Source organism: Arvicola amphibius, chromosome 9, assembly GCF_903992535.2.
Source record: "Arvicola amphibius chromosome 9, mArvAmp1.2, whole genome shotgun sequence".
NCBI classification, from domain to species: Eukaryota; Metazoa; Chordata; class Mammalia; order Rodentia; family Cricetidae; genus Arvicola; species Arvicola amphibius.
Window position 1 is genome coordinate 34,721,629 of NC_052055.2, and position 27,359 is coordinate 34,748,987.

At 52.3% G+C, this 27,359-nt stretch overlaps 2 protein-coding genes across 9 annotated transcripts; both read right to left on the minus strand.

Moving 5' to 3' along the window:
• Positions 1-201: 201 nt before the first annotated feature.
• Puf60 (poly(U) binding splicing factor 60) lies at positions 202-11,318 on the minus strand. Of its 6 annotated transcripts, XM_038343412.2 has the most exons (13): positions 11,196-11,308; positions 9,777-9,896; positions 7,917-8,018; positions 5,522-5,617; positions 5,327-5,416; positions 4,402-4,452; positions 2,211-2,372; positions 2,036-2,128; positions 1,693-1,906; positions 1,419-1,609; positions 1,148-1,283; positions 732-967; positions 202-645 (listed from the first exon to the last, which is right to left on the minus strand). In XM_038343412.2, exons 2-13 carry the CDS (start codon positions 9,777-9,779, stop codon positions 346-348), a joined length of 1,674 nt encoding a protein of 557 aa, XP_038199340.1. In that variant the 5' UTR covers positions 9,780-9,896; positions 11,196-11,308; the 3' UTR covers positions 202-345. The 6 variants fall into 6 exon arrangements, with proteins under 6 accessions (XP_038199340.1, XP_038199337.1, XP_038199339.1 ...); XM_038343409.2 differs by lacking the exon at positions 9,777-9,896 and having other exon boundaries at positions 11,196-11,318; XM_038343411.2 differs by lacking the exon at positions 9,777-9,896 and having other exon boundaries at positions 7,917-8,015; positions 11,196-11,254.
• A 5,325-nt stretch (positions 11,319-16,643) lies between these two features.
• On the minus strand, positions 16,644-22,446 carry Nrbp2 (nuclear receptor binding protein 2). Of its 3 annotated transcripts, none has more exons than XM_038342060.1 (19): positions 22,173-22,445; positions 21,621-21,743; positions 21,452-21,553; positions 21,267-21,356; positions 21,059-21,099; positions 20,865-20,959; positions 20,718-20,741; positions 20,564-20,647; positions 20,427-20,482; positions 20,251-20,346; positions 19,724-19,856; positions 19,506-19,608; positions 19,366-19,416; positions 19,151-19,286; positions 18,418-18,471; positions 18,263-18,326; positions 18,125-18,180; positions 17,991-18,037; positions 16,644-17,042 (listed from the first exon to the last, which is right to left on the minus strand). In XM_038342060.1, the coding sequence occupies exons 1-19, from the start codon at positions 22,299-22,301 to the stop codon at positions 17,012-17,014; spliced, it is 1,515 nt and encodes a 504-aa protein (XP_038197988.1). In that variant the 5' UTR covers positions 22,302-22,445; the 3' UTR covers positions 16,644-17,011. The 3 variants fall into 3 exon arrangements, with proteins under 3 accessions (XP_038197988.1, XP_038197989.1, XP_038197987.1); XM_038342061.1 differs by having other exon boundaries at positions 21,267-21,321; positions 22,173-22,191; XM_038342059.1 differs by having other exon boundaries at positions 21,059-21,321; positions 22,173-22,446.
• Positions 22,447-27,359: the final 4,913 nt, after the last annotated feature.

The following is a 27,359-nucleotide window of genomic DNA, read 5'->3' on the forward strand; positions in this document are numbered from 1 at the left end:
CTCAGCACTACTCATGTGAGCGAAAACCGTAAGCCAACACTGCCCACAAGTGGAACTAAAGCAAGGCCTCTCCCCCCCTCCCCTTCCGTTCACGCCTGCGCAGTATGCTTAACACCATGCTGGTCACTGGTGCCCTGTCAATATAGACAAGCCACCCCACACGCAGCCGACTTGGATCAAGGGACCAACTTCAGACAGGGATTCAGGGCCAGCAGTATCTGCACCTTTATGTACACTACAGCGTGGGCTGGGAAGAGTGCCTGGTCCCAAGGACACCACTGTTAACACTCAACAGAACCCAAAGGAAATAAGGGGCAAGTGCAAGTCCAGGAAAGGAGGCCAAAGTCACGCAGAGAGGTCGCTGTTATCAAAACGCTCCTGGTCATACACTTCAGCCACCACCTTACGGCCAGCAAACCAGCGCCCATTGAGGGCCTGGATGGCCTTGTGAGTCTCTGAGGCCATGGAAAATTCCACAAAAATCTTGACGATGATCTCTGCATCCTCCTCCTCGCCCTGCTTTTCTTGGTAGATAATGACCCGGTTCACAGCACCAAATTTGCCACATTCTTCCGTCACCTCTCCCTCCAGGTCATCGTCGATGTCCTTGGGGTCCACCATGTTGCGCAGAACCATCACTGTGGACTGTGAGAAAGGGAAGTGAATGCTGTGGCCTATGGACCACACTCGACCCACTCTCCCTAGAGAGGCACTGGCACTGCACCGCCTACCTCCTGTTTTCTGAGCAGCTTCTGCATGACCATGTGGCGAGCGCTGCTGCCAGAGATGCTCATGTGCTCCTGCTCACTCAGCATCTCTGGCCGCTCCGACTCAGGAAACAGTTCCTCCTCTTCCTTCTCCTTCTTGGGCTCTAACAGCCCTAGCGTTGGTGGGCTGGCTAGGATGGGGTTCACCACGCCCACAGAGGGGATGGTGACTGGAATGGGAGGGCGGGCTGGGGTCACACCTGCAGCAAAACCAACCAAGTTCAACAGTCACACATACACCCTCCTTGAGTAGAGCGCTGGCTATAGCTATAGCCAGCCTGCCCTGGGTTCAAAGGGTTACACTGAAACAAGCATGAGCTGGGAAGCTGAAGACAGCCTCGAGGTGAGGGGTAAGGAATGGTGGAGAAACTCACACTCACCTGTAATGACTCCAGGAGCCTGGGCAGCCATGACAGCTTGGGGAAGAGCCCCTAAGGGCTGGGCCAGTGTCAGTGCTGGGGACACTAGTCCTGGTGTAGCTAAAGTACCCAGCACTGCTGCTCCAGCCACTGCTTCCTGCAACCAAAAGGCAACCGTAGTCACTTTCTAGTCTGGCTATCTCTACCCAAAACCATTTAAAGAGCCAGTTCCCAAAGGATCAGTGGGCCTATCCACCCACTGTCAAACCCACACCACTGCACCAGCTCTCACCTGAGCTGTAATCTTGGCTGTGGCTGCAGCTGCGGCCACAGCAGCAGCAGGCGGGAGACCTCCAGGCGTGGCAGGTGTTAGCAGGGGCATGGGGGGTGTGACGGCCTTGCCCACCCTCAAGTACTGGCCACCCAGATCAAAGAGGTTCATGGAGGACACAGCATCCTGGGACGACTGGGCCTTCTCATATTCTGCAGGGCAGGATGAGCAGTGAGGAAGGCCAGTCCCAGTACCAGGTGGGCTCCCTCTTCTCCTTGTCTCTCCCCAAACTTACCAATAAAACCATAGCCCTTGTGCTTGCCAGTTGTAGGGTCCCGGGCCAGTGTACAAGACTTGATCTTGCCAAAGGCTTCAAATACACTCTTGATATCATCATCAGAGAGGTCCTGATGTACAGAGGCCACGTAGATGCGATTGAAAGCCCTAGCCTCCTCAGCCAGCTGGTCTATGATGGGTTGAGCCTGTCCTATGTTGCTGGGTCTGCCCACCTATATATAAAGAGGTTAAGAACGAAGTCTAGCATCGGCCTAGGCCTGTGGTGACTGCTTGTACGTATGTGAGCACACAAGTACTCATGTATTCTTAGCTCTAAGCCCAAGACCAAACCATGTCATTACCTTGATGTTCCTGCCCCCAAGCATCACTGAGTTCATCTGCTCCAAGGCCAGCTGTGCAGCTTCTGGGACTTCATACTCCACAAAGGCAAAGCCCTAAACACAGGGAGTTGCCATTAGGCCAGGAAAGCAGATAGGAGGGCAAGCTAGGACACTGGGGTAACTCCAATCTGCTTACCTTGTGTTTCATCGTAACAGAGTCCCAGGACATATCAATGCTCTTGATGGGGCCAAAGGGAGCAAAGGCCTGGCGAATGGTGTCTTCCCCCAGCTCGTAGTAGATGGAACCCACATAGACCCGGCACATGATAGCCAGTGCCCGCTGCCGCTGAGCTGCCATCTGCAGCAGGACAGAAGGAGAGAGCCACTGGCTTGTCAGGAAGGCAGGAGACTAGTCTCAGCAGCCCTCTCCCATCCTGGCCCACCTGCCCAGCTCTGCTGTGGGAAGGGCTCCCCACGCAGCAGTGAAGTGCAGGCTGGGCTCTTGCAGCCAGGGTTTAGGGGTCAACAGGACCCCACCCCAAGGAAGGCCAGGCCCAACAGCAGGACATGGAAGTACCCAACCTACCCAGGTCCCAGACTATGGCAGCAGAGCTGACAGGTGGTCAGAAGCCAAGGCTGAAAGCCCTATAATTCAGCCCACTTATTCAGTCTGGGGGCCTGGTACCTGGGCTAGGTTGGGAGATCCTCCCACTAGTCCAGCCAAGTATTGGGACAGAAGAGGGAAGGAGGAGCTGTCCAAGCCAGAGACACCTACTGGCATGGAGGCCAGAAGAGAGGGTGGCAGAAGACAGGGCAGCCATTGCCCAGAAGAGATCCCAGGGAAGGAATTTGGGAGCCCAGACAGGGGCGCTCTGGAGAGAACAAGGAGCAAGCTGCTCATGCAGGGAAACATAGGTGAGGGCTCAGTATGCTCTACACTCTCCCCTCCCAACACCTCCCACAAAAAAGAGCTGCTTGGAGCACATGACTGTAGCCACAAGAGCTGGCCCAGGTAAGAGCATCACAAGGCAGCAGAGAACCCAATGAAGAAGCCTCAGGGATCCTTGGGGCTGGGAAGCTGGCAGGACTAGCAGTGAGCTGGGCCACTGTAATGAGGGACCTCCCTGTGCCCTGGGAAAGGTTCCCTCCAACACTTTATAGATGTGCCAGGCAAGGGGTTCTAGAGCCACAAGTAGGCCCCCACAGGCCTGGCAGGGCCTTATTCCTTAACACAAACAAGGGCTCCTCTCACCCTAACAAAGGTCCCAGTGGCAAGAGACCAGTTTACTTCTTCAGACATTAGCAGGCCTAGGATAGTCCAGTCTGAGAGAAAGGACTAAAAGGTCCACAAACACAGGACTCACCCAGGTGGGGCCTATCTTTCCTCACATTAGGAGTTCCCTGAATTGGGGGCCAGTCCCTCAAACTGACTCCTAACAAACCTCAGGCTCTTGCCCAGATGAAGGGCTGCAAAGGTAGAGCCACTCCTTCTCTAAGCCCCACAAAGACATGAAGCTACTACTGTCCTTCAGGTCACAGTTGACAGAAGAGTCTAAGTCTTCCCTTCAAGGTGAGACTGACCAACTATAGGTCTCTCTGAACACACCTCCCAGGACTCCTCAGAGGGTCAACAGCTCCCTATCAGACAGGTGCTTCCCAGAGTACGTCTCAAATATGAGGGCAACTCATCCAGGGATGGCCCTCCAAGTGAATACCCCAGAGAATGGGCCATGTCTTTCCCACAGGATCTCCCCAGGATAGGGCCTGGCCACTTCAACTTGCCTCTGGGCAAGGAAGAGCCATCTCCTTCCCAGACTCATCTGCTTACTGCAGCCATGGCCACATGACATCTACCCCTTGCTGAGAGCTAGTCTGTGACCCAAGTTGTTATATGCCCTTCCCTCTCTTGCTCACTCAGGTCCCCAGCCCACACCCCATCCATCCATCCTCCCTCCAGAGTATGATGGGGCCACAGTTAGGACCCCTCTCTTATCAGGGGCCTGACCCCAACCCAAGAGCCCGGGCAGCCTGGAGACTGTCGGAGCTGGAGGCCCACAGGTACATCCCCCACATGGGGTGACAAGGCACAGATGAGCCTGGCATTGGCAGCTACCCTCCCTGGCTGGCTGCCGCGGCTGCCCTCCGCAGTTACCTGGCCGGTTAGTTTTAAGCTGGGCCCTCAGAGCAGATGGAGGCCTCCCCAGGGGCGGTCCCGGGGTGAGTGCCCACACCACTGGCCCCACCATGCCTGGCGCTCTGCTGTGCTCGTCCAGAGCTGGCGGGCAGGGCCGGCCAGGGGAGCAAGGTCCCCAGCAGTGGGCTTCACTGCCCCCCTCTAGCCCTGACTAAGGACATGAGCCCCAGAAGAAGTGAGCATTTCTATTGACCGATTGCAAAGGTGAGAGAGGATCTCCAAAGCCCATTGTCACTGCTGCCATCTGAAAGACAGTAAAGACAGAGTTCAGTCTGTTGGAGCCGAGCAGTCTCCCGCTCTCGTCAACACCTCACGCAGACAGCAGCAAGGCGCGGAGTCCCCGCCCTGCCAGGGAGGCCCGCCTGCCTTCCCACACTGCTGGTCACTCTGGCTGGTCACTGGCACCTGCCCAGGGGGGCTTCAGAGCCCCAGGTGCCCTGCCCCACAGCCTTTGCAGCAAGACCGGCGAGGGCAGAAGGAAGGGAGGAAAGGGATGGACAGAGCACAGTGAACAGCCAGTATGAATATTTGAGGGCTGGACCTGGGGGTGGGGAAGGCTCAAGGCCCAGGAACCTGTCAGCTTCACATAGGCTTCTTCCCACAGATATCACAGCCTCCAGCCTAGAGTAGGGCCCAGTGGAGCATACCCCTAGACTGCCCCTTAAGTCGAGGGCCCAGGGATAAAGGCCTGACCATAGGGGCAGGGAGGATCACAACCTACATGCTGCCACCATGGCTGTGCACAGCCTGGGTGACAAGGGTGTGGAGACCCAGAGGCACCAGTGGGAAGACCAAGAAGGAGAACTGGGCAGAGCTACAGAGAAGGAGTGGGAAGGGGGTGAAGGGGCCTTATCAAGCAACAGGAGGAAAGGCCAGGCCACTCATGCCTCAGAGAGGACCCTGGTGGTCCAGAGAATGAATCTTGAGAGTCTGAGAGTGATAACACCTTCTGGGGGCAGTCGGCCACAGGCACAGGAGGAGGCAGAGAAGAGGAGGAGATGGTGGAGGTAGTGGGAAGGGGCAGTGGAGGCTTCCTGGCCCAGGCTGGGCAGGAGGGCCTCCAGCAGAGCCAGCCCCAAGATAGTGGCAGTGGCGTGCAGGAGGGTGGCGGGGCTCACCTGCAGGTTGGTGAGCTGCTGCTGCTGGTGCGCGATGGTCTGTTTCACCAGTACACTCTTGATACTCTGCTCCATTGCATATTTCTTGGCCTGCAAGAGATGGTAGTGAGGAGCACTGGGGAGTCCAGCCTGAAGGGAGATGGCCTGCCTCACCAATCTTGGCTGAGCAGTTGTGCCCAGGAGGTGCACTCTCACCTTCTGGAGGGCCTCCTGCTGCTCGGGCGTCAGGGGAGGCAGCCCCAGCTTGGTGCCCGTGCTTTGCCCATTTTCCATCTTGATAGAATCTGCGCCCTAGAGTAGGAAACAAGGGATTTGTTCAGCAGCAAACCCAAAATTCCTCATGTTCCAGAAGCCCCAAAGGCCCTCTATCCCTAGATTCTTTTTTTTTTTTTTTTGGTTTTTCGAGACAGGGTTTCTCTGCAGCTTTAGAGCCTGTCCTGGAGCTAGCTCTTGTAGACCAGGCTGGTCTCGAACTCACAGAGATCCGCCTGCCTCTGCCTCCCGAGTGCTGGGATTAAAGGCGTGCGCCACCGCTGCCCGGCTATCCCTAGATTCTTAAACCAATGTAGGATCTAAGCCCCAGTACAAGCTACCTCCTGCCTGGTTAGGATGCAGGTCTTCCCTTCAGACACTGCTATCCCCATTTAGGCTTCTGTCACAGTCATGACTCATGGGTGGGACACATTAAATCAGGCAGGTACCCTGTAGGGCCAGCAGCACAATGGACTTCTCATGCAACTAACACAGGAGATCAGTGTGCCTACCCCTTGTTGACAGAGACCCCAGAGCCTCTGTCCCAAGTCCTGTAGAACAGCCAACTTCTGCTGTGCTCCAGAGCCCAAAAAGCAGAACCAGGATCAAAGATTCATTACTTATAGGCTACCTGGCACTCTGACCTCTTGGTTTCCTCAACGGCCCTTGTCAGGTCCTCAGGCTACCCCGGAACAAGGCAAGGGGCCTCCCTCCAATAATGCCCATTTCGGGCCTCTCAGAAAGGGTGAGTGTTACTCCTCAGTTCATGAGCCCTACAAGGGGCTACAGTCCACTTCAGTACATTAACAGTACTGTATGACATGTGTTCAGCACAGCAGAAGTCAGGTACAGAGCAGCACTCTAGCCAAATGAATGTAGAACACGTGACACTGGCTAGGGAAGGGCTTGAGACTTGCTCTAGACATGATCAAATGCTACGAGAATTGTTTATATTACTCCTATCAAAGCCATTTTTAAACTGTTTGCAGGAGAGGGCAAGAACCATGTAAACAGGGAAAGTCCAATGTCAGAGTAAGCAGACCCTGGGAGTAACAAACAGAGCCAGCATACATTTCCAACCAGTTTAAAATACCTCTGGGGACTCTTCTAGGCTTTCAGACACAACCTTTGAGAGCAACAGCAAAGAGGAAGGCCCTCAGTATAGTATAGGAGTAACAGGCAAGGACTGAAGTACAAAGGAGGCAGGCAGGGTCTGACTGAGTCAAGCCCCACGAACCCCATCATGGATGCCAGAGTGCTGAGTTTCTGGTCAAGGGTCAAAAGGCAGGGAGCTTATAAGACGCCCCCCTCCCCGGGGCAGAGTCCCAAGAAGATCCCAAAGTCTCTCAAGAGATAGGACTGCAGTCTGGCTCATACTAGATATGTCTTCTGCCCTCTCAGCTGGCCCCAGGCCTGAGGCTATGTGTGACACTAGAGTAGGCTGTCGCCATGGAAATAAATGCCAGTTCTTCTCGGGGGGGGGCCCCTAGAAACTTTTCAATCTCTTCTTTGTCTTGGTGAACAAAAGGCCCTTCTCCCACCAACCAATGGCACACTGGCCAGCCAGTCAGGACAGAGAGCTTCAGCTCCTACAACGTCCCAAGATCCACGCTGCATACCAACATCTCTGTCTGGTCCCCCGACACAAATACCAGTGCCTGGAAGGCCTAGTCAAAGGCCACCACACTTTCTTGCTGAAACCTTGGGGGGACTCTGTGAAGGTGGGAATAAAGAATCTATCACCTAGCAACAACAGAGCCCAGCTTCACATCCCAGAAGACTTACTCCCATGGGCCAGTGATGGGCCAGTGACTAGAGAACAAAATCCATCCACACCCACCCATCAGCTCAAAGAAGTGGGGGGGGGAGTCCCCCCCAAGACACGTGTGCTTTGACTTACATGTTATTTTGTTGTTTTACTTACATGAAAACAAAGAGCTAAAATGAAAATCCCTACTTCTGGCTCTAGACACAACACTGCCATTCTGAAACAGAGGACCCATCCTTCTGCACAATGCTAATGGCTCAAAGCCAGAATCACTGAGGGCTGGGCTGTAGTTATTCCCATCATCCCCATCTCCTCCCCCTGCTGCCTGGCTAGCCAACTGCCAGGCCCTGCCAGGCCTAGGCTAGATGGACTCTCACAGGCAAGAGACAAAACAGAAGCAGGCCAAGGCCCCAGTCCTGTGGACACCGTCTGCCCAGAAGGAAGAGGCTGGTCACTGAAGTCCCCAACCACACGTCCAACTTGCCCCAGTCGGATCTCTCTAGGCCCAAGGATGCATGGGCAGGCAGGCAGGCAGGCAGACCTGAGGGAAAGGATGTTTAAGGTTAATACCTGTGGAGGTTTCCATTTGTCTCCTGCTGCCACCACTGCCGCCGCCGCCGCTGCAGCTGCTGCCGCTGGCTCGGACCCCCCTCCTTGTTGGCCATTGACCTGCTGCAGACAGGAAGGAAATGTAACCAACAGTCAGCACACCCATCACCCAGACCCTCTCATCTTCCAAAGCTGAAGGCTGCCTTCCCCATCTAGAACAAGGGAGGCTGGGCAAGGGCTTACGGTCAGCTGAGTTTATTTCCAGCATCAATCCCACCTTATACTGCCCTTATACCTTCTACCCTGCCAGCACATATGCAGCCACCCAAGACTGACAGAAAGCAGAGCAGCAGCTGGAGCAGGCCCACGTTGACAGTCTCCCGGGAAGGGACAAAAAGAAAAGGACAGAGAGCAAGCAGTGTTCCAGCCCAAGGCCAAGGAAAGCCACCCTTTTCTGCTGACAGATTGAGCCAGATTAGACGACAGGGTGACCAGCTGGCTGTATCCTCTCATCCTTCTCCAGGCAGCAGGAGCACTGCTTCCATCAAACTCTATACACACTTGGGCCAGGCCTCTAAGCCCAACCTTTATTCCAGTAATTCCACAAGCTCTGCTCCAATCTAGGCTTCCCTCATTCAGCAGCCAAAGTGCAAAACTGCCCTAAGAAGACAGCTGAGAACTTAGCTCTCTACACTGGTTAAGACCCAGGAGACAGAGAACACTGGTGTCCAAAGGCAGTGCTCAGAAGACAGAACTCTTAACATGGCCTAGAAGAGTGGCCCCTGCCACCTGACAGACCTTGGCAGAGGTGGGCAATATGGTAAGGAGTAGAATGATGTGATGGAAGAGCCCTAAAACCTACCCCAGGTTCTCAGGGATTGCAGTGTGAACAGAAGTCAGAAAGTGCTTTCACTATCATCAGCTCAAGAACATGTTCCTCATATATCAAAAGAGAGATGGTTGTGCCCAATCTTGGAGACAAAGCCAGAGGCTGGCCAACTTGGACAAGATGGGCCTTTCAGGTCATCAGACTACTAAAAAAGGGGCAGCCTAGTATACTGCAAAGACTATGGCTGACCCAGCCTGTACCTAGAGCTGCTCCCGGTGCTACCAACATGAATGTGCACTACTGCCTAGCTCAGCTTCACTGTGATTTAGAAATGATATTCCAGAGAAAACTGACGGAAGGGCGACTCCTTGGCACAAACACCCATAGAACAGAAGCTGCTTCTCAACACCCACAGAGAAAGCATGCTTCAGGCACTAGTCAGACACCAGTGAGAAGGTTGAATATGGGGCTATGTATAACTTCCTGCCTCTCCAGGACAAGGATAGTGCTGAAAGCCACAGACAATGCATATGAGCATTCCAGGGAAAGTTTACCTATGGACACTACAAAAGAAAAATCACCCAATTTAGCCCATTTACCCCAGTAGAGAGTTCTCCAAGAGTCTAGAATTCTGTTTTAACCAGTCACCGGGAGCACCTAGAGAAAACTATATCATTTGTTAACACAGATAGTCACTAATATGCATCTCAGCCAATTGTCCCAGGAAAACCAGCAGGCCTTGTAGTCACAATGCTCCCCAACCCAGGCAGTGGTGCATCAAGAGGGGGAGCCCCCCTGAGGGACAGTGCTGCTGAGCGTCTCTGGTGCACAAGCCAAGCTTTGCCCTTCACCAGCTCAGAACAAAGAATTACTTCCATTATAAGACACGTTAAATAACCTGAGGCAAATCACCTAAAATCTAGGCCTCAAGCTCCTCTTGTGCAGGGGGATGGCCTATCTCTCAGGCAGCAGCGAAGATTTTACAGAATCATCTTCCATGAAGTCCCTTAGTGTCTGGGAAGTAAGCCATGGGTTCTAGCAGTTATTAGTACCATTGATAGCAGTGCCAGGCCCCTAGAATGGGACTGGCTGCAGGACGCTGTCTTCCATCTGTCCAGGTCCCTTCACAGGGTGCAGTGCTGCTTCCTGGGTAGCCAGGCTTGTACTGAGCACTGTGGATGCAGCAAAACAAGGAAGAGAGAGAGACAACTCTAGGGGCCTCATAGTCAACTGATGGCAAAGACTATTCAAACTGTTTCAATGGTGAGACTTACTGCCCATGCCCATCTAGAGCCCATCTCAACAATGACACTAACTGTCTGGCACTGCGTGATGGTAGAGCTGACCCCCCAGCTAACCTTTCAGTCTGCATGAATGCCAGCGGTTACTCAGAAACGAGGCCTCCACTCTCCTCCAGTGCTGTTCAGAGTACCTCATACCTTGTCCCTCTCCTTTCTATCATCTGACAGGACTGTCACCTAGTACTCAACAATCTGGCTGTCTCTCCACAAAGCCCATTTGCTCCTGTAGCTTCAAGCAGCAGAGCATGGTTTTGTTTAGTTTTTTTTAAAGTTAGCCCCATGATGTGAGTGGCACACACCAGATCTATCCCTGACAAACTGGGGCAAGAGCCCCTTCCCAAGTATGAGGGTGCAGCTCCCAGCTAGGGCCGAGCAATGGCAGCCTATGAATCCTGCTTAAGTCTTCCCAGACCTTGCTCCATCCTTCTTGGCGAGGGTGGCAGTTAATAAAAAGCTGGGCTGCAGTGGGGTTAGGTCCAAGAGATAAATGGTTCCTAAGGTTGAAGTGGGAAGACCTGTGGCAGACACTCCCGGAATATTCCTGACTGACCAGGGAGCAAGCTGAGCGGAGCAGGCGGAGGCTCGCCAGCACAAGACATGGGGTGAGCAAAGTCTTAGGACGCCCACAAGACCTGCGATCAAGGCAGGCACTGACTTTCGGGTCCTCCAACAGAGCCAGAGGAAGAATGATGGCTCGATAGATGTGGGAGGATTGTGGGGTAACAAAATGGGAAAGCCGCTTCTCTGTGCACCACGGCGCAGAGCAAATGTCATGGTTCCGCCCCTTCCGCGTCCCCAACACAGGCGCAGTCGCGGAGGCCCAGAGCAGGCGCCACGGCTCCCTGACGCCGCCGGCCACCTAGACAGCTGTCGCCCAACCTCAGCAGAGCGAGGACCGCCCTGCGGGGGACCCAGCTGGGCCGCCTGCGGTCGGCCCACCCCGCCCAGCCGCCGGAAACTGGAATCCTCGAGCCGGAAGCTACAGCTACAGTCGCGGTAGCGGCCGCGCGCGCCCGCTCCGCCCCCGCCCCGCGTGCCGGGGGCCACAGGAGGGTCCGTGTGAGGCCCGGTCAAGCCGCTACGCACCCAGGGGCCCTCCGCGTCCTGGCCCGGCCTACGACTCATTCCCACCAGCTGACTGCCGCCCCCGGCCGCGAGGGACTCACTTACAAGAGCTATAGTCGCCGTCGCCATCTTGCGTCCGTCGCGGCCGCCGCGCGCGCCACAAGCCCCAGCTCCCTCCGCAGTCTCGCGCGATCTGGGCACCAGACGCGGAATTCTCGCGATAGATCTTTCCCTAGCTACGTGGACGGAGACCGGAACGCATTTCCGGGGCGGAGCAGGCAGTTTACGCACCGGACTAAAACTGAACGGAGCGGGGCGGGGGCGTGGCCGGGGCGGGCGGGAGTGTGGGAGTGGCGGCCCGGAGAGGCCTGCGGAGTTCGGCCTGTAGTGTTCTTGAATCAGTTCCGTCTGCCTATTTCACCAGCACCGTTATTTTAGTTGAATCCACTCGCAGAAAGCAGCGGAAAAGTGCGGCTGATCCCTTCTCGACTCCGTCCGTTGACATCTGAGACAAGAGACAAAAGAACTGACGCATCTTTGTGTTGTCCGTCTCTGAAGTCAGGAGTCTGCATTTATTTGGAAATACAATCTCTTTCCTTGTGAACGAGTAGCCTTTTAAAACGGATGACATGCGGGTGGACCCAAGAGACGGTTCCCCAGCCAGTTGTGTATACAGTCCTATGGGCATAATGTGCACGCTGGTCCCCAAGTCCTAAATTGTGTATGTTTAAACCTGTATGTTCATCTGTGCTGTGTGCGCAGGAGCTGCTCTGACGTTTGTCTTGAACTTTCACTGAGTCCCAAAGCTGCCTGCAAAACACCACCAAATAAGCTCAGGCACCTTCAGCTGCCCCCGAGAGCCATTCTGCTTTCCACCTCGGAAAAATTTTAGAATTTAATATAGAGATCTCTAGCAAAATAAGGCAGAATGTTTTCCTCCTCTTACGGAGTCCCTTTAATAGCACAGAAGCTATATTGAAAACAAACAAAGCCTAAGAGGGCAGAGAAGTTAGTGAAGGGTGGGTGCTGCCTTTGCAGACTGGTTTATGACGGTTGTGTCTGGAATTTCCGGGAAAAGCGCAGATAGGAAAAAACAAAACAAAAACGTAATTGCCTCAAGACTTCTTCTGCCCCTACCACATGGTGCCAGAAGGTCTGGTTCTGCCAACAGTGGCTGCAAATTAGCTTCACTCTGGGAAAGAAGCACTCAGACCCAGCTTAGCATCTCATTTTTTTAAATTTTTATTTTAGTTATTTTTTCGGTTTCTTCAAGACAGGGTTTCGCTCTAGTTTTAGAGCCTGTCCTGGAACTAGCTCTTGTAGATCAGGCTGGCCTTGAACACTCAAAAAGAGTCACCTGCCTCTGCCTCCAGAGTGCTGGGATTAAAGGCGTGCACCACCACCGCCTGGTTTAGCATCTCATTCTTAAGTACAACCAGCCAACCAGAATCACCAAGCAAGGAAGGGTGAGAAAATAAGACACAAAGGGAACCAAGGAAATAAAGGAAGCAAAAGAATAAGAACAGTAATTGAAATCAGCTAGTAGTGGAACACACCTTTAATCTTAGCACTCAGGAAGGAGGCAGAGGTAGGCCAGTCTCTGAGTTCAAGGCCAGCCTGGTCTACAAGAGCTAGTTCCAGGACAGCTAGGACTGTTACAGAGAAACGTTGTCTTGAAAAACAAAACAAAACAAAACAAAAACACTGAGAAAGCAGTATAATCAAAGATACCCAAAAGATGTTGCATCCCAAAAAACAAGAATATAAAGACCACCAACTGAGCTGGGCCTTTAATCCTACTCTGTGGAGTGAGTTCCAGGACAGGCTCCAAAGCTATACAGAGAAACCCTGTCTCAGAGAAACCACCGACTGAGATTTTTCCCAAAGAAAAAAATGAAAATGGCCCAATGGTGATGGCGACACACACATTAATCCCAGTACTCGGGAGGCAGAAACAGGTAGGTCTCTAAATTCAAGGCCACTCTGGTCTACAGAGTGAGTTTCAGGGCAGCCAAGAAACCCTGTCTTGAAAAACTAAAAGCAAATATGAAAACAAGCAAATTAATAGATTGTAAAATAAAGTTCAGCTGAATGTGGTGGCACATACCTTTGATCCCAGCGCTCAGACTCAGGGCAGGGGCAGGCGGATCTCCGTAAACTGGAAGCCACCCTAGTCTACCTTTCCTACCTGGTTAGCTCTACTAGCCAGATATTAAATAGATCCTATCTCAGCCGGGTGAGGGCAGTGGTGGCACACCTCTTTAATCCCAGCATTTAGGAGGCAGAGGCAGGTGGAACTCTGAGTTTGAGGCCAGCCTGGTCTACAGAGCAAGTTCCAGGACAGCCATGGTTATTTACACAGAGAAACCCTGTCTCGAAAATCCAAAAATAAATAAAAAATAAAAAATAAAGTTGAAAGGTCCCTCCCAAAATAGAAACTGTAATCACATTGGTCAATATTCTCCAAGTTTTAAAACAAGATGGGCCTACCAGAACCTCTGAAAATGGTGCAACCCCCAGCCCAGGGTGTTGAGTAGGCTGGGTCTTACCACCAGGGAACCACCAGGGGTTCCACCAGGTTCCACCAGGGGCAACCTCAGGCACCATCCTCTTGTGGTAGCTTCCATTGATATTAACGAACACCTTTCAGAAAGGTCTTTCACAAGCTGCTAAAATCTCTAAATTCACTGAGATGTTGAATTTGTCTTCTTTAGAAGAACTAGCCAGAGGAGACTGCATGGTGACAGCATTTGATGGCTTCAGCTATCTTGTGAGTCAGCAAAGAGTTAATGATTTAGCAAAAGCAGCTTTTGAATGTCTGCTCCATGCATGGCCCAGAACCTGGTTGTTCCCACTCTGATTTTCCTATCCTTGCTTTACTTTCACTCCGAGGAACCTGTATTCACTTCTAATGGCATGGTCCAGCCTGTAAACACCATTGTTTCAGAGGTAGCTGAACTAGGTTTTCTGTTTCTCTTTTTCAGGTGGGGTTTCTCTGTGTGTCCCGGGCTGTCGTGGAACTAGATCTGTAGACCAGGCTGGCCTCCAACTCAGAGATCTTCCTGCCTCTGCTTCCCAAGTACTGGGATTAAAGGTGTGTACAACCACCGCCCACCTTGGACCAGGTTCTTAAGAGTTACCAATAGGCAATGTCCCTCACCTGAGTCCTACGCATGTAAAATACTTGAACCTCATGATTTCACAGAATTGCTTTTGAAAATAAGTCTTCTCTCTCTGCTGTACCAGAGGCCACCCTGGCAGGCGGAAGTCCAGATCAGTGCCTATTCCAATTGTCATCAGAGAGGCCTTCCTTAGCAGCTGATGGGAGGAGATGCAGAAACCCAAAGATAAACACTCAGCAGAGAGGGCGCTCAGACTGGAAATCTCCATCAGGCTCCTCCCCTTGGAACCTGGGAAATGCCTGAGGAAGAGGGGGAAGAAGGAACCAGAGGAGGTGGAAGACACCAGGAGAAGATGGCCCACAGAATCAACTAAGCAGGACACCTCAGGGCTCAAGGAGACTGAAGCATCCATCATGGAACCTGCATGGGTCTGTACTAGGTCGTCTGCATATGTTATGGTTATTAGTTTGGTGTTTTTGTGGGACTCATATAACAGTGGGAATAGGGTGTCTCTGATGCTTTTTGCCTGTTCTTGGAACCTTTTTTCTCTTACTGAGTTGCCTCGCCTAGCCCTTATATGAGGGTTTGTACCTAGTCTTATTGTATATTGTTATGCAGTGTTCCAGAGATATCCCCAGAGGCCTGCTCTTTTCTGAAGGGAAACGGAGGAGTGGTGGATCTGGAGAGCTGGGGAGATTAGAAGGAGGGAAGAGGAAACAGCGGTTAGGATATATTGAAAAAAAAAAGGAAGAAAAAAAAAGAAGTCTTCACTTCTGCCCTTAAGCCCTTTCATGACCAGCTCATGCATCCGTGTGTATACACACAAACACATGATAAATAAATGTAAAACAATAGGGAATACAAATATACACCTCAATAATTTATCTAGGAAATAGAGAAATCACTAAACAATTCGCTAAAATGTCTTCTTTCTTTCTTTCTTTTTCTTTCTTTCTTTCTTTCTTTCTTTCTTTCTTTCTTTCTTTCTTCTTTTTGTTTACAGTGGTGAATTCCTGATAATTTCCAAAACACTGGGCAAAGAAAGGGCAGGAGAGACAGAAGAGCTCTTACAGAAAAAGTCAGAATTCAGAAGCATCGCAATTCCTGGAACTAGAAGAATGTAACATGACACCCTTGAATCCTGAGAAGAAAGGATTTTCAGCTAAGCAAACTTCTTGTACCCTGGTACATTTTCAATCATGTATAAGATTAGAATAAGGACAAACAGGCAAAGATTCCATAATTTCCCTTATATTTTTCTCAGGCAATTTGAAGGCTGTTTCTTTTCAGGTGCCATAGATGAAGGAAGAAGAACGCACGGGCCCAGAGAGAACAGCATGCCATAGACTCCTAATGCAGAGCAACACATACTGCTACCTGAGCTACAACACAGAGCAAGAGCAGAACAGCAGAGAGCTCGTAAAAGGAGAAACAGTGGTCTGTTGTACTTGGTCCTAAATATTGAGAGGACCCCAGTGATGAATTTATGACAAACACGTAGAGAAGGCGAAGGCTAAGGGGAAGAGCTGGTGACAAGTTCAGCAGGCGACGGGGCTAGGCACCAAGCCTGATAATGTGGGTTCAATTGAACCCACATGGTGGAAAGAAAACAAACTCCCACAGATTGCCCTCTGACCTTCTTCTGTACTATGGTATACCACACACACACACACACACAGAGAGAGAGAGAGAGAGAGAGAGAGAGAGAGAGAGAGAGAGAGAGAGAAACAGAGAGAGCGAGAGAGTGAGAGAAATGAATGCTTTAAAAAAACGAAGCAAAAAAAAAAGAAGATTATTAACTTCAGAGAAAACAAAAAGTTGTGCAAGAAAGAAACTATAACTTGGGACACCTTGTTCCTTGCTGAGACTGGCACTAATTAGACTGATACTCAGACAGCTTTGATGCCCATCAGACTCATAAGATGCTGGCTCAGAGGGTGGGCAGGTGACTAGCCTGAGAAGTTGCCATGTGGGAATACCTCACATATAAAAAAAAGCAATAAACAGGACCCAAAGCATGCTAGTGGCATAGCATGGTGGCACACACTTTTAATCACAGCTCTGGGGAGTCTGAGACAGGCTTGGTCTATGGAGTGAGCTCCAGGCTGAGGCTAAGAGACTGAAATTTGTGGAAAATCAGAGCAGAAGATTGTACTTGCTTTTTACTATTGACCCTGTGTCCCCAACAATTCTACTTCTAAAACAATACACAGTAAGGCACGGTGGCTCACACCTATAAACACTGCACAGGCCAAGCAAGTCTGGATACCAAGTTCCAGGCAAGCCGGTCTAAGTAGCAAAACCGTATCTTATCTCTTGAGATAAGCTGAACAGAGACAAGATAAAGTACAGCACGGATGCCTTTGAGTTCAATTTAATCACTTGTACAATCGGTTACGGATTTTTCAAATAAACTATGTCAGACCATGCATAACCAGTGTTCATTCAGTTTATTAGCTGTCCCATGACAAATTTGCTTTATTTTAGGTTTTGGTTTTGGTTAAGATGGTATGGTAGGCAACACAGCAACACCCCCATCCTGCGTGTGCCCACGTCCATTCTCTTAAGCACCAAACCCCAGGATGATTAGTTTCCGTAGCAAAAGGTGCTCTGTAGGTGTGTTTCAGCTACAGGCCCTGAGGGGGTATCATCCTAGATTATCTAGGTGGGTCCAACCTACTCACAAAAGGCCCCAACCTTCCAGGCAGTGGAAAACCAGACAGCTAGTCCATGACACACATTCAACCTGATGCTGCTGGTCTTGAAGATGGAAGGAGAATTAAGAAAAGTTGGTGGCTTCTAGAAGCTGAGAAGGGTTCTTAGTTGGCAGCTGTAAAAAAGTAGGAATTTCTGCCTTACTACAGCAAGGAAGTGAATTCTACCAATAGCTTGAAGGAGCAGGAGGTGAGCCCCATCCCCACTCTACCCCCACCTTCCGGAAAGGAGTTCAGTCACAGATGACTGGGTTTTAATCTAGTGGAAGCCTGTATCAAACTTCTGATGTACAGAACTGTATTAGTGTTGTCTCAAGCCACTAGGTTTGTGGTAAACGTGACAGCAGCAATGTAGAACTATTAATAATACAGTAGTGATCTTTCCTGGTTTCATATATGAAGAACTGTTTAAGAAGGAACTTGAGTGCATTAAATTCATACATAGATTTAAAAAACATTTAAGACTTTAAATTTAAAGTTGGAAGACAGGCAGTTCAGGAAGGAAGAACAGAAAGATCCTGCTGATCCTGCTGAAGGACTCTGGGAGACAGGTCCTGGTCTCAAGTGTATGGAAGATCAGTGAGAGGGGGCTCAGGACAGGTATGCATGGGATTGAGATTGCTCTGGGTGGGACCAGGGATCCAACTCCAAGCTCTCTAGCCTCTTTGTCTCCAGCCAAGTCTGGTCTGCCTGATGCCCAGTATTGCATTTGACACCTGAAGGGGCTCTATTACTTTTGAATTCAGGCTCCTTCCCTAGGTTTCTATGTCACCTGAAGGCATGACTGTTGTCCAATACCAGATGGGGAAGTTCCCCTAAATGACCTGTATCCTCTACTCCCATTCAGGCTTGGGACTCCATCACCACCCCAGGACCCACACTGCTGCAGAAAGCTGGGCGGGGGGTGTCTTCACTAGCAGGGCCTGTGTTCATTGGCTCCAGGAAACACAGGCAGAAGGCATCTCTGAGCAGTATGGCGCTCTTTGCCAAGTGGACAACCCTGAGCCCTGGTATCCCTGCTGGGCTGCCAGGACTGGGAAGGTCAAGCCTGTGTCCCACGGTACTTGAGAAAGGTGGTCTCCAGGAAGGCTGCTAGCTTTGTCCGGTCGTCCTGCAGTGGATGGGTAGGGGAACATGGGAATCGTGGGCAGCTCGTGCCATCCTGTACCTTTCCAAGCCTGCAGTGCACCCCGCCTACCTCGTGCAGGAAGCCGTAATGCACTAGTTCAGCAGCGAGGTCCTGGGCACTGTCGGCTGAAGAGAGGACAAGTGAGTGGTGGCACCAGTCAGTGCCCGCCCGGGCCCCAAGCTGCCACCTGGTCCCCTGTCAGCCTACTTGGGAGCAGGTCATAGGTCAGCTGCCGATGTAGGCGGTCCTCCAGCACCAAAAGCAGAGTAAGCTGTGGATGTGACGGCATGGTCAGCGTGGCCCCAGCACACCAGCACTGATTCATCCCCATCCCCCACAGCCCTGCCAGGGCCCTTGCTCACGTGCCACCGAGCCTTGTCCTCGCTTCTCTCCAAGTTGCACTGCATCTGGACCACCTGAGGGCAGGGAAGTTACATTAGCCACAGAGGACCACTTAGCAAAGGAGCCCAGAAAGATCAGCAGAGATTCAAAAACGTTAAACCTCTCCAAGGGTAGCCCAGAAAGCACATCTCGCTGAGCCAGCACTGAGGTGTCAGCGAAGGCTTCCAAGACGAGGTCTTGGGTTTGAGTACTGAGTGGTGAACAGAATGCCTTGAAAAGGGCGGGGGAGGGGAATGCTGTGTCCCAGGATGTGACTGCACAGAAAAGCAAGATGCCAGCAAGCCAGGAGGCTGGGGCTCACACTGCCTTCTAGTCGCCCTCTGGGCAGCCAGGATCCAGGACACTTTGACTACTGGCATTTGAATGTAGGGTGCACTGTGGAAGGAAGGAAGCTAGGAGGGTGATGGCTCTGGATCCCGCTGAGGAATGGACATGGCCAAAGCCTCCGGAATGGGGTATGCAACAGGACGGGGAAAGGGCTGCAAAAGCAAGAAGCCTTGGAGAAATGGGTGTCTCAGCTTGATTACTGTGTCCATAAAGTGGTCAGCTTGGGTTTGGTCTCTGGCAGTCTGGAGGAGAACTGGGATGGGAGACAGAGCCCCCCCCCCCCCCCGCCACCCAGAGAAAGGCACCCATTATCTGGCTGTGGACAGTTCTGAAAGACAGCACGGTGCAACAGAAGTCAGGACTCACCTTCCTGGTCTCTGAGTCAAAGGGTTCCGGCGTTGGGGTTTTGACCTTCTGGGCCTCCTCCGGGGGTGGAGCTAACACACGGGGAAGTCCCAGGGGCCGGGCAGCCGCAAAATTCATCAGTGGGTAGATCCCATTCCTGGAGATATACCAAGGGGGTATATAGCTGGGGGCTCAGGCCTGACAGTGATTTTCCTCAGTCTCATGCCAGCTCTCACCTGACATCCTCTAGGAATTTGTCCAGCTCCAAGAAGGAGACCTCTGAGTACCTGGAATGGAGTGGGTGGTACATGAGCGGTGTCAGGCTAAAGGCTAGCCAGGCAGCTAGTAGGAAAAGCCTTATGTGGTCACTGCTCACCGCCACTGCATTGGGGGTCCATGGGGCTGGGGCATCTCAGCCAGGACGGCGTGCAGGTCCATTGCCTTGGTCTTTTCCTCTACCACGTTTTCCGGCATGAGGTCTGCGAATCGCAAAAAAAATGCTCAGGGAGATGGACCCAAGCCAAGGGTCCTGCAAAGACCCTGCCACGTTCTGACCCCAGGCTCCTGACCCACCCTAGCCCTTCTGCCCCTCACACTGATGCTGGATGAAGCAGTGGGCTGCCAGCAGCTTCAGAGAATGCACCTCGAAGAGCACTCGGTGGAAGAGGAGGTTGTGGGCAGAGGGCCGGCGGGCAGGGTCCCGGGCCAGGCAGGAGAGGATGAATTCCTAGGTGGAGAGGAAAGGTGGGAGGTGGGTGGAAGATCCTTGCTCTACAGGAGGTCCCTGAAGACCCTAGACCCCAGGGGTCCAATCACCACATCCTCCCTACTCAGTGGTGCTGAAAAGCCGTCGTGTATGGATGCACAGAAGAGGAAAGCACCCCATTAGCAGCTCAGGATCTGAATCTGTAAACTTGAGCCCCGAATACCCCTGCTCTACTTCCAGTCACCCTTGTGAAATCTGTGAGTCCCAGGAGTCTTTCTTCCAGGTAGGCCTTAGTGCAGCAGCTGGTATACTTTCAAACGCACTGATTAGGTTAGACTTCTAGCTGTCTAGAGCACTTCAAAGGCAAGCTGAGGCACCTGCAGCCCATCCCAGAAGAGCAAGGTAAGCTCCTCACCCGCATGTTGGGGTCACTCAGCGAGTGCCTGGCTCGAGCAATAGCCTCCTCGGTGACCCGGGTATCCCCATTGGCTTGGATCTCCAGTACAGCCATCTGGGTACGGGGATAGATTGAACATGGTGAGATGGGTTGGAGCCCAGAGGAGAAGAGGCTATGTCGAGAGTGGCCAGTACCTCCAGTGCACACATCCCAAAGGAGAAGATGTCCACTGCAGTCCCATCATTGACCTCTGAAATGGGAAGAACAAGGCAGGGTTGGTCAGTCTGATGTGCCAGCAGGTCAGGTGCCCTAGAGCCCCTTGTGGACTCACCGCCATACTCTGGTGGGAAAAAGTGCAGGTTTCGAAGTTCCTCCCGCTCAGCGCGGATGGGGCTCCGGAGATCATCAGGAAGTGCTAAGGAAGAGCGCGGGGGCTGAGCAGACCAGTTTCTCCAAGATCCCCACACCCCAGAGGCCCCACGCACCATTGGAGAAGATGCGGTACCACACTGCAATGGCCAACACGGAGAGAAAGAGCAGGCGTCAGAAGGCTGGCACACTGGGCAGTCTCTGCCCTGGGCTCCCGCAGGTTCCCCAACCCTGCCCCCTGTCCCGCCCCGCCTCGCCAGCACCAGAGCCGATCTTGATGAGGCCATTGTGCTGAATGAAGATGGTGTCGCTGGTCAGGTTCCCGTGGATGATGGGGGGACTGCAGGCGTGCAAAAAACTGCAAGCATAGAGGAAGGGAGGCAGGAAGAACCGGGTCAGAGGGCACCGGAAAGGTGCAGAGCAGAGGGCAAGCGCGTGGGCAAGTCCAGGTTCTCACCTGAGTGCCGACAGGATCTGCGTACACCAGCGCTTCCAGGCCTGGCAGCGGACGCACGACTCCGTCGGGTGGGCACCAAAAGGCTGCTGAGCCTGCGGAGCCCGCCCGCTACCCCGCTCCTGTCCCGAGGCCACTCTGAACCCCCCCACCCCACTACTGTCCCTAAGTTCTTTTGGACTCCCTTCAGACCCTAGCCCACTCCCCATACCCGGGCGTTCATGGCCTTGTGATTCTTCTTGGTCTTTTTGAGGAACTGCTTGAGGCTGCCAGACGACACGTATTCTGTGATGAAGATGACCTGCGGGCAGGCGGGCTCCGCCGTTGCGGGTGGGTCCCCATGCTGCCCCACCCAGCCTGTGGCTTCACTCCGCCCTACACCCGCCCCTAGCTCACCCTCGCGCGGGCCTCAGAGGCGTCCAGCCAATACTTGTGCAGCTTGACGATGTTGGGGTGGTCCACCAGCGCCAGCTGCTCAAACATGGTCTGGATCTTCTCCTAGGGAAGGAGGATGGTCGTGGGGGCAATCACAATATGGAGCAAAGGGGGTATGGACAGGCCTCACCTCATGGGCCGAAAAGGCCTTCCTATCTCCGAAGTGGAGTTCGTTCCACACCACTTCTACTCCCTCTTCAGTGTCCATGGCCAGAAAGGTGCTCTGAATCCCCGGCATGTTTCCTTGGTTCACCTAGGTGGGAAGGATGTGTGTCCCAATACGAATAGAGGCAGGGTGTGGACGTGGTCCCTGCCACCTTCCCCCAACCATGAATGTGCTGCCAGCCCTGCCCAGCTCAGAGGGAGAGCTGGGGGTGGGTGAGGCTGGAGATCTACTCTCTAAGAGGATAGGGGTGGTGTCCAGGGGTGGACCAGGATGTGAAGGTTGAGGACAATCCCCGAAGGGGTAGCGGGGGATCCAAGAGGCACGTGGAGGTGGTCCCAGGATGACAGTGGTGTTCAAGGAATGGGGATTTCTCACCAGGGCGTGGGGCCAAAGGGCTCCAAGGGCCTCCAGAGGCCAGGGTGTCAGGGAAGATCATCAGGCTGCCCGGACCCCAAGGGCCCCGTGGCCTCCAGCCTTAGGCTTCGGGAGGGTGGCGTCACCCGCACCCGTGCCCACCTGCTCCCGCCGCTTCTGCCAGCGGCCACACGGGCTCTCCTCCAGGATGTCGCTCTCGTCCTCGCTCTCGTCCTCCCGCTCCCGCTCGCGCTCCCGACCTCGCCTTGGGGCCGGCTCCGGGGCCGCCATGGCTCGGCGGGCCCAGGCCGCCGCCCTCCGCGCAAGCCGTCGCCTCGCTCCCGCCCGCCCTGGCCCAGCGCCCGGCAGCCCAACCTGGAGCCCAGCGGAGCAGCCGCCGCTAGCCCTCCTCGGCTCCGGGAATTGGGAGGTGCGGGCTCGCAGCGGACCCGAGGGAGGAGCGGCCCCGCCCCTCCGGAGCCGCCTCTGCGGGCCGGTGCTGGAGTGTAGCTCGACCAAGGACGGCAGAGCCCCGCCCCGGACACGCCCCATCCACCCAGACCACTCCTGCTCCTCCAAAAGCTCCGCCCTGAAGAGACGCGCCCCTCAAAGGCACCGCCTATTCCTGCGGAGGCCTCTCCTAGGCTACCCCAGGCAGCTGTGCTCTCCATGCGCAACGCGCCTTGGCTGGCCTCCTCCGGAACCACTCTGGCCAACTGTTGGAGCCAGTTCTTGCACTGCATCCCGATCCTGCTCCTATCACATATGCCCAAACTCGGCCCGACGTAGAGCCTGAAGGGGGCATCAGGGGTCAAGGGCATCTGGGGGCAGGCACTTAAGTGGCAGAAGGCCATATGGTTTCAGAAATGGGGCCAGCTCTCCCCTCCGGTATCCAGAGGAATACAAGGAGAGCACCACTAAAGGTGGCGGATGAGCACACCAGCATACTGGAAAACAATTGACAGGATGTACTTCAAATCCTGACCACCTGTCTCCCCCCTGCCCAGAATTCCAGCCTTCTCTGTCAGTGAATAAGCCCACTTTGCATAATGGCGAGTTCCTCTTCTCTCCACAGATGTGACCCTCTCCTTTCCACTATGGGCTCCCTTGAAGCAATGGAACCACGAAGAGGGAGCATTTCTCACTTGCCACATCTAGCAGAATTCCCTAGAAACCTTTATCCGTCCTCACTGCTCTCACCCTCCCACCCACCTTCACAGCCCGTTGCCATAGGGAGACCATAGCCTGCCTGCCCTCAGATTTAAACCACAGCTGGGTCCTGACCAGCTCTGCTCCCTCTGCTCCTGACTTCTATCATCGCCTGCTCAGAATGCTGCAGCTTACCCTGGTGGCCTACCCAGCCTAACCTGAGCAGGGCTGGCCACAGAAACCAGAGTAGGGCCAATGCTTGGAAGACAATGCTCTCTCAAGTCCCTAGATCCTCCTACTTATATCTTATAAACCAGTGCCACAGCCACCCTGGAGAGACTGAACTAAGAAAGTAAATGATGAGGAGCCCTGTACCACAGTGTTAGCAGAGTCTCTTGAGGGTTCAGAGACTGCAGACAGGATCCAATCAAAAACCTACAACATTGAAGGTTCGTCAGTTAAGAGTACTTCTGCTCCTACAGAGGACCCAAGTTCAATTCCCAGCACCTACAAGACCGTTCACAGCTACCTGTTACTCCAGGGGATCTGATGCCCTCTTCTGGTTTCCATGGTACCGAGCACACACAGTGATACATGTACATGTATGCAGTCACTCACTATTACATACATATAAAATAAATCTTAACATGCCACAGCACCAAGACTAGTGGCATTCATACATTACTGCTAGCAGAAATGCATGCTGTCTAAGAACCGTTGGGGAGAGGGCATCTGAATACCCTCACAGGCTTCCCCTAGGCTCCTTCCCACATGACCTCTGCCAACGTGTTTTGGGGGTTTTGTTTGTCTGTTTGTTTGTTTGTTTTTGGGTTTGTTTGGGGTTTTGGTTGTTTTTTTTTTTTTTTGAGACAGAGTGTAACAGCTCTGATTGTCGTAAAACTCACTCTGAAGACCAGTCTTGCCTTGAACTCACAGAGATCTGCCTACCTCTGCCTTCCAAGGGTTGGGATTAAAAGTGTGCCCCACCGTGCCCAGTTTCACCAGTGGTTTTCATACGCAACCCGTGTGATGGTCAAACCCGCCCTGGGCTCTGACTGTTTGCATGACTTGGCAGGCCCATCTCTGCGGGCTCTTTGCTCTGACTGTGTCTTATGCATCCTCTGAGTCTGCCTCCTTCCAATCTTGTCTCTGGGGTCATATCTCAGATAAGACTTTCATGGGCTCCATTCTTGCACACCCGCTTTCCTCCCTAGCCTTGCAACTTTTTCCAGGACCTTTAACACTTGACCTGCATGTGTTCGCCTGCTTCACCTGTCCGTGCTGGAATGTGGTGGAATCTCTGCTCTTGGAGCCAAGGACAGTGTTCAGCACACACTAGGCCCTCATGGATGCTTCAATGTGAGGATGTATGAAGGGTTAGGTGGGTGGTCCCAAGAGACCCTCGAAGTGGCAATATTTGAGCTGCACCTCAGTGCACATTCTTTCCCCTTTATGCCCTCTAACTGGTCCCAGATCAAACAGATGTGTGCAACCCAACCTAGTGCTTGGGAAATGACATTATTTGAGACAACTCTCATTGGATTTAGGGAGGGCTCTGGAATCCAACATTGGGCATGGAACCGAAACCGGAGGTATGTTCTTGGTCACCTTCCTCAATCACTGTCCCAGATCCAGTTGCCTTCCAGTCCCTGCCTCCACTCCTGTCCTTCTTCACATTCTGCCAAGTCCTTGCTCTTTATCAGATGTCCTCTAGGTTTATCCCTTTGCTGTGGAGCAATCTTTGTACATTATGAATATGTATTATTATTACTGGCTAAGAAAGAGCTCACTGGCCTATAGTTGAACAGGAGAAGCTTAAGCAGGAAAACCAGACTAAGAGGATGCTGGGATAAAGAACGGCCCAGTCAGAGGAGCCCAAACTTCCTGATAACGGTCAGTGAGGGCAAACCACCTTCCCTGAAACTTCTCAAGTTTGGAAAAGGTTCCTAGTGAGTGTTTGAAAGCAACCGGTTAAGAAAAAGAAAATTATCAGCTGTCTTAAGGGATTTCAGGAGAATAAACATCTATTGAACCATTAATTACTACAAAGAAATAGGCAGCAGCGTTAAACGGAACCCATGAATGCTACAGCCAAGTGCTTCTCAAGGCCCTCAGTGATGGAACCCCACCATACCCAACAACTTGCCTTCAAGAATGAGTTGGGCGCTTACATTTTTATTAAACAAAATGTGCCGAAAAGATCAAATTGCACTTGATTGATAGAACAGTAGAAGCAAATAAATATGAAGCTAGACAGAGAACAAGCCAGACACACAAAATGGGATAGAGGTAAAAGCCACAAGTCTTGGGGCAGCACATAGCTTAATAGAAATGGGTTGAGTTCTAAGAACTAATTAGTAACAAGCCTGAGCTATTGGCTGAGCATTTGTATTTTATATTAAGTCTCCAAGTCACTTATTGGGAAACGGCTGCCGGTTATTTGGGAGTAAGCAGTCGGGACAGAGAAACTCTGCTTACACCCCTTCTCAGAAATCCTCTACCCCTTGACATCTTGCTCAGTGCTTTAGCACCCAGTGCTTTTTTTCCTGCCTCTTGTGTATCTGCCATGACTCCTTGGGTCCCTTCAGGGTCTCTCTGAGCCTCTCCCGACTGTAGGGTAGGTAGGTGATCTAGTTTCAGAATTCCTGGCTGCTCCTTTCCCCCCTGTCAGGTGGCTCTCAGGGCTTGGACAGGTCTTCCCAGAGGCCAAGCATTCCAGGTAGACAGAGAGGAGGCCTGGAGGCCCCTTGCCTTACCCTGCCTCCTGGCTTTGTTTTCTTAGGCAATATCCTCCAGAAGAGCAAACTGGATTTGGAAACTTGCCTCTACGACCAGGGGAAAAGTGGTGGCGAGAGACTGTTCCCTTTGGGATGGGTGGTGAGACTGTGGCTTCCGTTCTTGCCTCAAGGAAGCCAAAATTGATCTTCTGAGCATCTCTGGGGAGCTCCATGTGGCAGGAAACTTCCTGATAACGGTCAGTGAGGGCAAACCACCTTCCCTGAAACTTCTCAAGTTTGGAAAAGGTTCCTAGTGAGTGTTTGAAAGCAACCGGTTAAGAAAAAGAAAATTATCAGCTGTCTTAAGGGATTTCAGGAGAATAAACATCTATTGAATCATTAATTACTACAAAGAAATAGGCAGCAGCGTTAAACGGAACCCATGGATGCTACGGCCAAGTGCTTCTCAAGGCCCTCAGTGATGGAACCCCACCATACCCAACAACTTGCCTTCAAGAATGAGTTGGGCGCTTACATTTTTATTAAACAAAATGTGCCGAAAAGATCAAATTGCACTTGATTGATAGAACAGTAGAAGCAAATAAATATGAAGGCACGTGGTGGGCACACCTCTCAGTGGATGAGCTTCGAACTCTGTGGCATGTCGGCAGTCCCAGCATTCCGAGTGGGAGTCGCTCAGTGCCATTCAGCTGCATTTAGAGGAGGCGGAGGGAGACTGATGGGAAGATACAAGTTATTTCTCTTCTTGGGATGACTTACTAGATGCCACAGGAAAGTTCTATTTATTTTAACTTGTATAACAAGTGACACAATGTAACATTTTCCGAGAGAGAGAGAGAGAGAGAGAGAGAGGAGAGGAGGAGAGGAGAGAGAGAGAGAGAGAGAGAGAGAGAGAGAGAGAGAGAGAGAGAGAGAGAGAGAGAAGTTATATTGTTTATTTGAGCTGTCCTAACAGATTCCACAGACCTGGTGACTTGAACAGCAGAAATTAATTTTCTCATAGCTAAGGGCTAGAAATCCAGGATCACAGTGGGGCAGGGCTTGTCCCTCCCGAAGCTCTTTCCTGGATAACGTGGACCAAATCTCCTCCCTGTGTCCTTGAACAGTTATCTGTCTGTATGTGACTGCGTCTTAATTTTTTTCCTTTTTTAAAGAAAGATGTATTTATTTTACTGTGTTGTGAGAGGGTTTTGAATACATATCTGCATGTGCTGTGTGCATGGGGTGTTCAGGGAGGTCAGAAGAGGGTGTGGGGTTATGGAGTTGTCTCTATATGGGTTCTAGGAATGAAACTGAGTTCTCTGAAACTGAGTGCTTTTAGCTGTTAAGCCATCTCTCCAGGCCCTGACCTCCTCTTCCTTAAATATACAGTCGCACTGGGTATGACGGTGCACACCTGTGATCACTACATTAAGTAAGCTGAAGTGGGAGGATTGGGAGCTTGAGGCTATCCTGAGACACA